Genomic DNA, 13022 nt, shown 5'->3' with positions numbered 1-13022 from the left:
GTCCAAAAAACTTGTTCGAAGCTTGTCCCTTGAATGATTAGTGCTAGATACAACCATTTGAAGGACAAGTTTTTTCAGACGGAGGGAGTATTTGGGTGTGTGCGCTTCGTGTGTGTTTTCCCATCAAAGAATGCCTTCAGGCAAAGCACGTGTCTCTTGGAACTGAAACTAGGTAGGGACGTAGATGTAAAAATTATGTTTGTCGTAGAGACACACAGACTTGAAAATTAGGATAAAGAGTTACATAGGTTGCACGCAGAGGGCCGCGGAAAAGTTGCTAAAATCACGATTGAAATAGCAAACAGTACAGAATATAATCTGAAAATACAATATGAAGCATAGCAATTTGAGTTGAACGAGAAGGAGGTGTTGCGCTAGTACGCTCCAAATGGAGGGGTTTGCTGGTCCTAACCAGACTGGATTGAGCCGAACCAAGAATCTGTTGGAGCTAGAACCGACCAGAGAGCTTCATGAGCCAATTTAGAGGCATTTCCTTGTAGTTTGAGGCAGTCATGAAGTGCTTGTCTTTTAGTTTTGCCAACATTCACTACAACACGATTAGCAATTAGGAGGCATTAAACATGCCTTTGAAAGCTCTAAAAATGCCTCCTACAACACGGTAGCAATTAGGAGGCATTAAAAATGCCTCTGAAAGCTCTAAAAAATTGCCTCCAAAAGTCTATCAAGGCATTTGTAAAAAGCGCTAAGGACTATCACGACGGCATAGACGTACGTCGGCACTTTTCAAGAACGCCATGGTCACTCCAGTTTGAGGCATTTTTAAAATCGCCTGCACTCGACAGTAAGCCACTTTTCAAGAACGCCATGGTAACTCCAGTTTGAGGCATTTTTAAAATCGTCTGCACTCAACAGTAAGCGCAACAACAAGAAAGTTCAGGACCCAGGACCGCCCACGCCTCTTGAAGAAACGCCTCAAATCCTCATCAATCTGAGGCTTTTCTGAAAAGTGCCTCCAAAGCTACCCCCAATCCGAGGCGTTCTGAAGAAACACCTTCAATGCTGCCTCCATTCCAAGGCGTTTTGTATAAGTGCCTTCAAAGGTACATCCAACAAAGGCGTTTTAGAATAATGCCTTCCTAAACATGATTTTGAGGCGTTTCAATAGATGCCTTTATAAAAACGCCTCCGGTTAATATCTGTGTTGTAGTGATTGTGCTGCGTATGACAGATACATTTGTGTTTGTAGTAGTCAAATCTTATTATCTCTGTGCTAATGAAGAAAGACAGCAAAAGTAGACAGTGCGAAACAAAAATTCACCTTGGTGAGAGGAATCTTCAGCTTGGTGTCGTTCGTCCAATGTGGAGTACACATCCCCCTGTTTCGTCCCTGAAGTAAGTTTGAGATGATGCAAAATCAGTAGAATGTTTGGTAAAAAAAATGTTTTGAGATGGCTGACGAGTACTGTGTGGCTATTACAAACCTGACAAATGTTCCATTGCAACAAGTGCGTAGTGGGCCTCCCACTCTCCGTCTTGCGTAGGCCAGCCAGCCAGCATAGTACTCGTTCAGACAATGGAATAGTGCATGATGTAGCTTCCAAGCTATCAATTCGAGCTTATCCTTTGTTGGTTCAGTTGGACCATCGCCTCTGATCATCAGGTCCAGGATGTGCGGCTTCCTTGACATCATGTCCCACATCAGTACGACCCATCCATCCTCTAGAGGTACTGGTATGAAAAACTGTGTACAAAAGACATAAGTTGTTAGGGTTTCTGAAGAATTTTTTAAGACAGGAACGTCAATCAAATACATCTAGTTATTATTTTCAGAAAACTGCGAGGGAAAATCGGCAGGAGTACCATCTGGGAGGAGATTATATCATAAGGGAAGTCCTTGCCGCCGAGTTGGTTCTGAATCAAAATATTGTTCAGATATTCATGGTTGGCCAGCACAAATGTCTAGCATTGCAAAAGAAAAAACATAGGAAGAAAATGTCTGAAAGATTAGAAATCAGTTATGTATAATTGAGCATACTTATTACATGGTTGAGCAACCAGAAAAAGATTGGTTAGACATTGTGATAAGGATGGATTTACCGCAAAATCAGGTTCCATGTTGTGCCTCCAATTTAGGCATGGGCACTCACTATTAGCTTCCTGGTCAGACTGAGAATATCTTCTGAAAATGATTGAGGCCAGCTCATGATCAAGATTCTGAGTCCCAATTAGCTGCTGACGCATGGCAACCCCAGAAATGCGAATAATTCTTGGAGTGGCATGAATAAGATAATAGTACCTAGAAAGAAAAGATAAAATGTTGGAATTGCTACAAAAACTGGACATCAAAGACTTAGAGTGCCTAAGTATCAGCAAAATGCAGTCAGCAAAAGCAAAAACCATGTACAAAAGAAAGAAATCATTACCTATGAAGTTCCTTGTCTGAAGTTTTGCAGAAATGTGTGACAATATCACAATAAGGTCGGTGGTGGCAGCTTGTGGTGGATGCGGCACAACCCCCCGTCCCAATGGGTCAGTTGCAAAACCATGCTAAAAAATGTACTTCCGTCTTGGTAGCTTGCTCTGAGATTGGCCAAATAGAGTTGCAGTTGTATTTGCTAGAAAATCGGCATATATTTGCGCGATTGACCTAAGCGTTTATTGAAAATAGTTCATCACATTGCATGCTGCCAGAGTAGACCTCTTGCTAGCGGAAGTACAGTCCTCATTGTAGGTTCCTCTGTGTATTTGCGAATCGATTGCTCCAAAGCGCTCATCCGAGAGGGACGTGATGTCCTGTCAGGTGGCGCACTGCTCAGCCGTAACCTGCACTTTTCCAAGCATTCATTATTCAGACTACGAGTTCTTTTTTGACAAGATTCAGACTACGAGTTCTAGTACAAGAGTAATATTCAGCCTATTAGTTCTACTGCATCAATACTAACAGTATAGTGAATGCGGTTATGACTGTTAAACTGGGCACCACTACAGATGGGCTGCAAACACACAGCTCACTATTTGAATTTGATCTTTTTTGCAAGCGATTATTTGAAACTAAGCCAATTTACTGACAAAACATGTGCACTGGAGACGAACTTGCAGTCACAGTCAAACAAAATACAGACCATCCACAGGTGGGTTTGTGTTCAGACCTTTTTGTCCACCCAGGTGCCTCTAGATTGACTCTGTGAGTGCGCCGACCTCGTCGGAGATGCATCCGAACGACGGCGGACCCCAACTCCTGCCCTACCAGTCCCATCGCCGCCGAGCTGCTGAGCGCATCTAGACCCAGCATTCGAGTCTGCAAGGGCGGCAAGGCGGCTCCGTTGTTGGGCAGAAAGACCAGAGGAACCGGATCTGGGATAATCAAGATTGTCGGCAAACTCCTCTCGTAATGGGAACCTGCAAGAAGATAGCAATGGCCGCTCCAAGGTCCGTTTGTTAGGTTTCTTCTACAGGCAAGGCAGCAAGCAGAACAAATCCTCGAAAACCATTTGCAGATCTGCGGGAACTAACCTGTCAACGGCAAGCCCAGAATCCTCCATTATCCCCCTGGCCACCGGTGCAGAACCAGCGCCGCCGCAAGGAACTACCAGTCCCACGTTCAACAAACGGCTCGGTTGTGCACTACCGTCCTGTACACCTTATCTGATCCCTGGCTCATTTGGCCTTCTAACGATCTGTTCCACGGACCAGAGTACCCGTGCGCGGACGCCGTCCCACCCATACGTTCAGGGCCCAATGAAAAAACTACTTACGTACCGTATTCCAACGTACGCCCCTTTTTCCAAACTCTGCGTCAGATGCGTCAGAACGGATTGTGCAGATCCCGAGCCAGGAATGGATGCCCACGATTTTGGGTGCATCTGGGCTCGGGAACCAAATCGCCATGTCCAGTTTCATTGCTTTTTTTGCTTTCTGAAAAGATACTGAGGTTCAACCTTTTCAGCTCAAGTATTCTATTGCCTCTTGCGCTTCGGTCCGCCTATACGCGGGAGCCGTCTGGCGGAGCTTGGGCGTCTTCCGTTCCTCACCTCGGTGCAAGACTTCGCCGACCGCTTTCGGGCACTGGCGTGCCACGCCCCCGGCGTTTCGGCTCGTCAACGGGCTGAGCTCTTCGTCGGCGGCATACCGGACCACATCCGCGTGGACGTGGAGATGCACGGGCGACAGGACCTCCAGACGGCCATGTACTATGCCCGCGCGTTCGAGCGTCGCGCGATGGCCATCCAGCAGGCGCCACCGCCCCGGGCCGCTGGGCCGCCACCCTGGCCGGAAGTTCCCGCGCAGGGTTGGCTTGCCCAAGCTTTCGCGGCGCCCCTCGCCGCAGCTGTGGCACGCCCGTTCCGCCGGCTCACCCCGGCCGAGCAACTCGAGCGTCGCCACCAAGGGTTGTGCTTCAACTGCGACGAGCCCTACCTACCGGGCCATGTCTGCCCACGACTCTTCTACCTGGAGGCTGCAGACTACATTGAGGAGGACCCCGCCGCCGCCGGGCTCGGCGACCAGCCCGCCCCAATTGACGCAGAGGTGTTTGGCGACCATTGATCTTCCCCGCCTTCCAACTCGAGGACGAGCTGTTTGTGCAGGCGGGGAGAGATGTTATGACCGGCATATTAGGGGCTTAGCCCAGTTAGTTGTGGCCCAGTTTATCTTATCGTTATTAGGGGCTTAGCCCAATTATCTTATTAGGAGGATTACATAAACTCATGTAAGGACCCGTTTTGGGATTAAGCAAGAAGCAATCATATTTGCTCGGCTTCCTTAGGGAGCCGGGAGACCTAACCCTAGCCGCCGCCCCTGCTCTCTCTCTCGCGCGCATGCAACGACGGCGCCCCAACGCCGACGACCACGCCTTCCTCCATGCCATCCCTCCTTCCACCCCTACAACCTGAGACCACGCCCTGGTAGGGATCCGGTTCCTACCAAGTACATATCAATCTAGTATAATTTTAGGAGCACGTTTTCAGTTAGTCTAACAACAACAGGGCCTTCCTCTGCCTGGCAGCCAGCAATATCTTGAAGAATTTGTAATCCCCATCGTACAAGGATTAATAGGTTAGGTGAACATGGTATAAATCTCCTATGTATGTAGTGTAGAATCTACAATTTCAGGATACACTTTTTTTCCTTGAATCGAATGAATTCTCAACATATAAGGAAGATGCCCACAGAACATGGTTTGAACCGAACAATGTGCATTTACTCAAGCTGAAGGTAATTGCATAGTAACCAAACACTGGACCGCTAATCCTTGTCCGATTTTTCTTATCATCTGTCCTTAAAATGGTTGCTTCACCACACAAAACTATTAAGTTCTCATTATCTTCACAGCTATATCTATCTACAGCATATGGTGACCTACAGACAATAAAAGATTTAGAGCAAAAAAACAATCAACAAAGCATGCAAAAAAATCTCACAAAACTATGCAAACACGTCTTAGATTTAAAAAGGGATGTAGGTTTAGATTAATTAAGGCCATGAACAATCACCTTGTTGTTGAAAGATCTGAAGAAAACAATTGCTGAGAAAATGAAATGCTTCCAGGATTTCATACCAAAAACTAACCTTTTCTATATGAATATATGCACTGTGTTGACAAGCTGCTTTGCCAAATTTGGACAAACTGCCAAAATGAGACAAAAAAAACTAATCTACCAATGAGTTTGGTCAAATTTGGTGTAACCTTGGGCATCCTACTTCACACATTAATATATATAATTCAGCACTATAGAAGGAATGTTCAATGTTATCCTCCAAACAATATTCAGTTAATTCTATTTGCCATGATGATAATTCTGTACCTGGACATTACTCGGCACACCAAAGTTCTCCATTCGGGCTCTTCTTCTCCGCACGGGACATGGATATGAGCACCTAATTTTCTTGGTCCTATCTCTTCTTTCTCAGATCTGCAAATATCATGTTCAGGAAATCCACATATTAGTAATTTCAGAGATGTTCAGCCAACAATCCAATTATATATGTGCATGTATGTTTATACACCTAGCCAAAAATCTAAGAAGAGCAAATTAAGAATCTGAATGCCCAATGAAAATTAAGCTTGGATTGAAAGTCCCCTTCTATTCCATTTGGAATCTGCTCTCTTTACCTCTCCCTATCCCACTCCCACTACCACACATGCATCACACAACACAGAGATAGAGGAGCACCTGGTTGGGAAGGAAGACGTCTAGCACCAGGACTCGATCATACCCGAGAAAGGCACCGTCTTGGGATCACTAGCGACGGCTGTACATTGCGCCGCGGAAGATTGATGAAGGACAGTGGTGAAAACCGGAGGAGCGCGACGAAGGACCTCCAAACCGTGTCTCCAGCTACAATGCTCCCAACAGAGGGATGGCGTTGAGGGCGCCGCCATCGTGCCGGTCCTGTGAATCAAGAATTTCGCCTGGAGACCACAACCAACAACCCCGGCCAGCAACAACCTAGCATCAGTGGCGAGGAGCCTGGAGACGTCTAGCATCAGCGGCGAGGAGCGTGTCCTGAACCTCCACCAACAACCCCGGCCAACAGCCACCAGTCACCTGGGCAAGGACCATGCACGCCACAGTGGTCGTCACCCGCTCCAGGGGACATCCACGCCCGGCCCCAACCCCACAGGCTCCGCCCGAACTTGAGCAGGTCGACCCGTCCCTCCGCCCTCCACTCCGACGCCAGCGCCACCGGGAAGACACCACCGCACGCCCCAACGCAGAGGAAGCCGACCGACCGCTGCTTGCCAGGAGCACCTTCCTGGCAGAGCCTCACAGCGCTGCAGCCTGTACAGCCGAGATCTCGCGCCGACGCCTCCAGGTCGCGCCGACGCGCCACCCAGCTCCGCCGCCGGCAGCCTCCCCTCCAGAGCCCGCCTCTCCTCCACGAGCCACGGCTCACGACGCAGCCTCGCGCCGCCGGTCACCCGCCAGCAGCACCTCCCAGGGGACGGCCCGCCTCCGCGCGAAGGGAGCCCGTCAGGGACTCAGGGAGTGCCTCCAGCACCCACCGCCGGCGCCGCGGCCGGAGAGGGTAGATCATGCCGCCTCTATGCCTAGGGTTTGGAGTCCTCCGGGGCCGCTCGCGCGAGAGACCCGGGGCTGGGAGGGGAGGTTGTGGGGGTATTCCGCCTCAATACCGCAAGCGAGCGCAGCCATTGCCGCCGCCTAAGCGAATCCATCATCCATCAAATACTATCAAACACTCCTAGAAAAGAAAATGGAAGGGCCGTCGCAAAACGATTCACTAATGACAGATATTAATATTTATTTAGTTAACAAAAAACCCACCTTTCCGTTCCGTAATTCGCATTTCGTATACTACTACTATATATATTGGACAAGAAAAAGACCTGTATCCTATTATTAGAAATCGCAGCTCCCTCCCCGAAACAATAGAGGAAAAAAGAAAGATCCCCTTGCTGTAGGGCCGGGTTCGAAATCGAAAAGAGGGTTGCCGCCCGCCTCCTACCTGCCGCTGCCGGTGCCAATGCCAGGCCCGCTCCGGTTCCTGCCACGGCCGCTGCAAGCGGCGGGCACCTCGGCCGCGCCCGCGCATGGAGCCTGCAAGGATGGGCGGCCTTTCCCGGCAAAGAACTCGTTCGTCGACAAGACTGTGAAGGAGGAGCACGCGGCGGAGAAAGACGCCTCCCGGGATGCAGCGGGACGGCTTTCCCCGGCGAGAGCTTCCTCTCTCGGCAAACTGTCCGCGCAAGAAGACTCGGAGAATGCAGTCGGAGGGCCTTTTCCGGCGAGGAGCTCGTATCTCGACACAACTGTGAAGCACGAGCATGCAGCAGCGGTGAAAGAAGCTTCCGTTGACATCATCAAGAACGTACCTGCCAAGGTTGGACGTGACGCCTCGGCGGACGCCCTGGGATCGCCTTCTCCGCCGGAGGGCCCGGGCCTCGCTCTCCCAGGCGCCTTCGGCGTCCTCGCCACCACCAGCGGCGGCGGCGGCGGCAATGTCGGCGCGCCTCCGGCTCCCACGAGCGGCTCTTCCCCAATGAACGCTCCTGCGGGTGATGCCAAAGTGCTCCCACTTTATCACCGAGGTGAGGTTTCTTGGAAGATTTCAGTTCTGCTACTGCCTACTGCTCTTTTTCTTGTTCAATGTTGACTGATGCCAACGTGTACCACGCGTAGTGTATAGATGATACTCCTTGCCCTGTTTGATGTAGTGGAGTAGTAGCAACTTGCCCTGTTCCATACCTTGTCGAGTCGACCCATGATAAGTTTATTTCTCTACTGTTCTTTTCCCTGCTGGATGTTGACTGAACAAGAATTTGATCCTCGGCGTCCAGCTTGGTGTTTGAGGGTGGTGTAGTTTTTACAAAACTTGCCCTGTTCGATGCCCCTTTTTTTTGTTCTTTTCCCTGCAATGTTTGAGGGTGGTGGAGATGATACTAGTAATTTTATTCTGCCATTATTGCTTTTGCATGTTCGATGTTGAGAATTTGATCATGCCTTGTTGATGTAGTAGATGATTCTTGTAATTTTATTCTGCTAGTAGTAGATGATACTTGTAATTTTATTCTCCTAGTATTGTTTTGCCCTGTTCGATGTTTACTGAATGCTAATTTGGTCCTTCCTTGTTGATTGATGATAATTTTATTACGCAACTGTGTTATTATGCCTTGTTCGAGGTAGACTGAACTACTAGTACTATAGATGTTAATTTATTCTGTGGTTGGGCTGCTTGGTCCGACGCTGACTGCTATAAATTATACTAATTGCATTCTTCATCTGTGCTCTCTGCAGTGCCCCCCAAATTGAAGAAGTATTTCCTATCTGAAGAAGAAAAAGACAGTGTTGTGCCATTCATGCAGCACTGCAAAACAATTCAGCTTGTAGATAAGACCATAGCCCCTGGATCAACTCTCGAGTTGGAGTCTGCAACCCCTCTTGCTTGGAAATTATGAGAGAAGCCGCGTCAGTTTTTGGTGAGATGCATAAGAAAGCAAAGAAGAGCTTGAAGGGTAAATTCACCATCCATGATCTCTATGTCACAGAAACCGGGCATATCAAACTCGGAGGCAATCTGAATTTGAGCACCAAGACGACCTCCAGAGCAAACCGGGATTGGAACACATTGGCAAGAGAGCTGCGAAGAGATGTGTTTCATGAAGGCGAACCTCTCGAAATCTCCGTCTGGCTGAATCTGATGGCGTCTGAGTCGGCAGCCGCACGAGAGCTCACCAAAAGGTGTCATTCAAGCTTGATGTCTCCGTGGAACAAGATATCGCTCTTCAATTGGATGCATAAGAGGCTCTGGGTTCTTGAGAGGAAGGATAAGAAAAAATTCAAATGGATAATCCTCGGGCTTCCTTATGCTTGCAACTGGAAGCACTTGGCGAAGAGCAACAGCTATCTATATGAGGTCTACTACAGCGAAGATGAGCATGGAAATAGGAAGTCTTTCTATGTCGAGGACATCAAGGGCCTACTCCGGTTCATCAGGAACGCGCTGGAGCATCTCCATGAGAAGAGCTGTGAAAAGGGCCATCAAATGTTCCAAGAGTGGGAGGTAGCAAGTATAGTATTCAGCACCTTTCCGCTCCTTATTGGATACTTGCAGGAGAGAATGGAGCGGCAGGGTCAGCTTGATATTGCGATCGTGGAGCCCATCATGGGCTGAGAGCAAGGTCAAATGTACAGAGAGGAGCGGCTGTATGTAAAACAACATGAGCAGAAAGGGAACACGATTGTGTAGATTCTTCGTAACGAGTAAACTCCATTACAAGATTAGTGGAATTCGTAGTAGTTGTAGCCTGCATTCTTAGAGTAAACATAAGAAATGTCTGACAGTGCCATAGCCACTCCTAGCTGCTGGAATGACCATGTTGATAATCTCTGGGAAACCTGCAACAAAACTCTTCTGCAGGTGTTCTATATCCAGTTTTAATTGCTTTGTTCTATTGCTATTTGAATTGCTATATTTACTTCCAATCTCAGCTCCTCCTGACGCGCTGTAGGTTATGCTTAGAGCACCCAAACTCCTAAAAACCATACAGAAATTGTTTGCTTCAGTATATGATCTGTTCAGCTTTAGAATTGTTGAGAAACTCGTGCAAGTCTTCCTACTATACTGAACATTAGCAAATATTCAGGATGATAAATACAGAGCAGTTGAGGTATCATTTTGGTTCAATGCGAAAACAAACTCATACTGAAGAAGATTGAACAGTTCAGTATTCTAAGTGAAAGTGTTCATTAGACCCAGATCCTTTCTACTGCCTTTGTTCATGGATTGCTTATATGGGCTATAAAAGAACCACTTTGGTAACCCTTATTTTAACTGCACCTCTGTACCTATTGCATGGTCCAAGTAATTAGTCTTAAGCACATGGAAGTACACCGTTCAACCAAGAATTCATTTGGTTTAGCAAGGAAAGAAATCATGATGCTTTAGGTCTACGAAGTGTTGGTTAGGAAATCAATAAACATTACAAATTCGATCACCAACTACTTATGGTTGATCAGTAGACACTTGGACTAGAGGCCCTAAAATGGCAAGTTAGTATCTTTAGGGACAAACATACCAAGAAACAGAGCGATTGCTTCTCTGTTTAACAACTGAACAAAATGAGCGGCAATAATCTACTTCAAATGTTCCATGGACGATAATGGAACAGCCAAAGTTCTCATAAAAGGAAGGTGGATATCCAGGTTAGTAGGTTTTACAGCTTTGATGGGGACACTAAAACAGAAAAGCATGCACGGGAAGGGTAGAAAAATATATGTGGAGGATTTAGGTATCTCTTAAGTAATTTTTTTCTTTCACAACAAACTAAAATGCATATGTGGATAAAGACATAAAGCATGTTCACATTTTTTAAAGTTTGTTTGCTAATATATATATATATACAACTTTAATGCAACGCAAATTCAATTTGAAATTTGCCGATAGAATCTCATCGAAGTAAATATGTATATTTAAAGTATAAGCATCCTTTCAAATTTGGTTCGGCAACTATTCATAGAGAGATAGTGTTGGGCAGCTACTACTGAGTGGTGGTAGCATGCCATTGCTAGCAGGAGCAAGGATATTAAAGCAACCATAACTGAAAAGCTAGACTGCATCCTGATGTCTGGAAGTTGGGAAGATGCTTTCCCAATGGTCTCTGTGAGGAAATTAGTTCGAGAAATCTCTGACCATAACCCCTTGTTGCTCTCCTCTGGGGAAGAAGGGCGCGAAGCGCCAAAACCTCGAGAATTTCGTTTTGATCTGTCATGGCTCGAAGATGACAGCTTCATACCCACTGTTGGGAGAATCTGGGCTAGGAAAGTTGCATCGACTGACCCAATAGACATCTTGAATATCAAGTTGAAAAGATTTAAAACTTATTTCAAAGGGTGGGGCTCAGACAAATATGGACACGATAAGAGAAGAAAAGAGGAGCTCCGCATAGAACTGTCTATGCTGGAGGAACTAGAAGAGGAGGATATTTTGCCCCCTGACCTTTACGGTAGGAAAGTTGATATTAGTGCTGAGCTCTATGAGATTCTGGTGAACGAGGAAATTTTTTGGCTTCAGCAATCCCATGAGCGATGGCTCCTCAAAGGGGATTTAAACACTGACTACTATCATAAAATTGCCAAATGGGCGTAAACGCAAAAACACAATCCAATCGCTTAGAGTGGGTGAGACAGTGATTGAGGGCACAAACAACCTAATTTCTCACGCTACTGAGTTTTACAAAGAGTTATTTGGCCCAGCTCCTGGTAACCAACTTCACCTCGATCTGAATACCTGGTCGGCTGAGGAGAAGTTAAATGAGAAGGATGACGCTGATCTTTGCCGTGCTTTCACAGAACAGGAGGTTAGGGAAGCCCTGTTTGATATGGCTCCCAATAGGGCTCCTGGACCTAATAACATCCCGGCCGAATTTTACCAGGTGTGTTGGGAGATTGTCAAAGATGACATTATGGCCTTGTTTGATCATTTCCACCAAGGAAAACTGGATGTGCAGTGGCTTAACTACGGGATTATTACCCTTCTCCCAAAAACATCTGGGGCTGAGAAAATCCAACAATACAGACCCATTTGTTTGTTGAGATGCCCATATAAACTGATTACGAAAGTCCTTGATTGTAGAGTGGCTATCTATGCGGATAAACTCATCAGCCCGACCCAAAATGCTTTTGTTAAAGGCAGAAACATTATGGATGGTGTCCTTTCTCTTCATGAAACTCTTAACTACACGTATGTTAAGAAAAAAGTGGGGATTGTCCTTAAACTGGATTTTGAAAAAGCCTATAACAAGGTTAACTGGGACTTTCTCTTAGAATGTCACAAGATGCGAGGCTTTAGTGATACTTGGTGCGGGTGGGTTAAACAAATACTCTACAATGGGACTGTTAGTATTAAACTTAACAGCAATGTTGGCCCATATTTTCAAAGTAAAAAAGGGGTCCGCCAGGGAGACCCCCACTCTCCTTTTTTATTCAAGCTGGCTGTTGAGTGCCTCACCAAAATGATTAAAAATGCTCAGAAAAATAAGCTGATAGTAGGCCTAGCTTCCGATCTTATCCCTGATGGAGTGGCGGTCCTTCAATACGCAGATGACACCATTATCTGCATAGAGGATGACATTGACAAAGCAATCAACCTGAAGTTGTTGCTGTACATGTTTGAGATGATGTCTGGCCTGAAAGTTAACTTTCAGAAGAGCGAAATTCTTACTGTAGGTGGAGATGAGACTGTTGTCAATAAATATGCCGAGATATTTGATTATGAGGTTGGCAGCTTTCCACTTAAATACCTAGGCATGCCTGTCAGCTATGCTAACCTGAAAACCTCTGATTGGGAATTCATTGTTAGCAAATACTTGAAAAGGTTCGATGCCTGGATTGGCAATGCTGCCTCGGTGGGGGGGGGGGAGACATAGCCTGCTTGATTCGGTTGTCACACAGCTCTCCCTTTACCACATGTCGATGTGGCTGATGAATAAAACCTTCATTGAAAGGCTAGACAAACACAGACGATGTTTCTTTTGGCAAGGGTGTAACAAAAAGAAAAGATACTATCTTGTCAAGTGGAGTAGGATTTGTAGATCCAGAGAC

At 46.7% G+C, this 13022-nt stretch overlaps 1 protein-coding gene across 9 annotated transcripts; it reads right to left on the bottom strand.

Moving 5' to 3' along the window:
• Window positions 1-246: 246 nt before the first annotated feature.
• LOC141021344 (uncharacterized) lies at window positions 247-7166 on the bottom strand. Of its 9 annotated transcripts, XM_073496834.1 has the most exons (10): window positions 6135-7126; window positions 5766-5873; window positions 3475-5319; window positions 3111-3360; window positions 2385-2784; window positions 2059-2257; window positions 1822-1920; window positions 1443-1702; window positions 1280-1348; window positions 247-1053 (listed from the first exon to the last, which is right to left on the bottom strand). In XM_073496834.1, the coding sequence occupies exons 6-9, from the start codon at window positions 2200-2202 to the stop codon at window positions 1297-1299; spliced, it is 555 nt and encodes a 184-aa protein (XP_073352935.1). In that variant the 5' UTR covers window positions 2203-2257; window positions 2385-2784; window positions 3111-3360; window positions 3475-5319; window positions 5766-5873; window positions 6135-7126; the 3' UTR covers window positions 247-1053; window positions 1280-1296. The 9 variants fall into 9 exon arrangements, with proteins under 9 accessions (XP_073352935.1, XP_073352938.1, XP_073352941.1 ...); XM_073496837.1 differs by having other exon boundaries at window positions 247-1176; window positions 3475-5873; window positions 6135-7166; XM_073496840.1 differs by having other exon boundaries at window positions 1822-1872; window positions 3475-5873; window positions 6135-7166.
• Window positions 7167-13022: the final 5856 nt, after the last annotated feature.

Source organism: Aegilops tauschii, chromosome 4, assembly GCF_002575655.3.
Source record: "Aegilops tauschii subsp. strangulata cultivar AL8/78 chromosome 4, Aet v6.0, whole genome shotgun sequence".
In the NCBI taxonomy this organism is placed as follows: domain Eukaryota; kingdom Viridiplantae; phylum Streptophyta; class Magnoliopsida; order Poales; family Poaceae; genus Aegilops; species Aegilops tauschii.
Note: the sequence above shows the minus strand (reverse complement) of the source record. Positions and strands in the feature narration are given on the sequence as shown.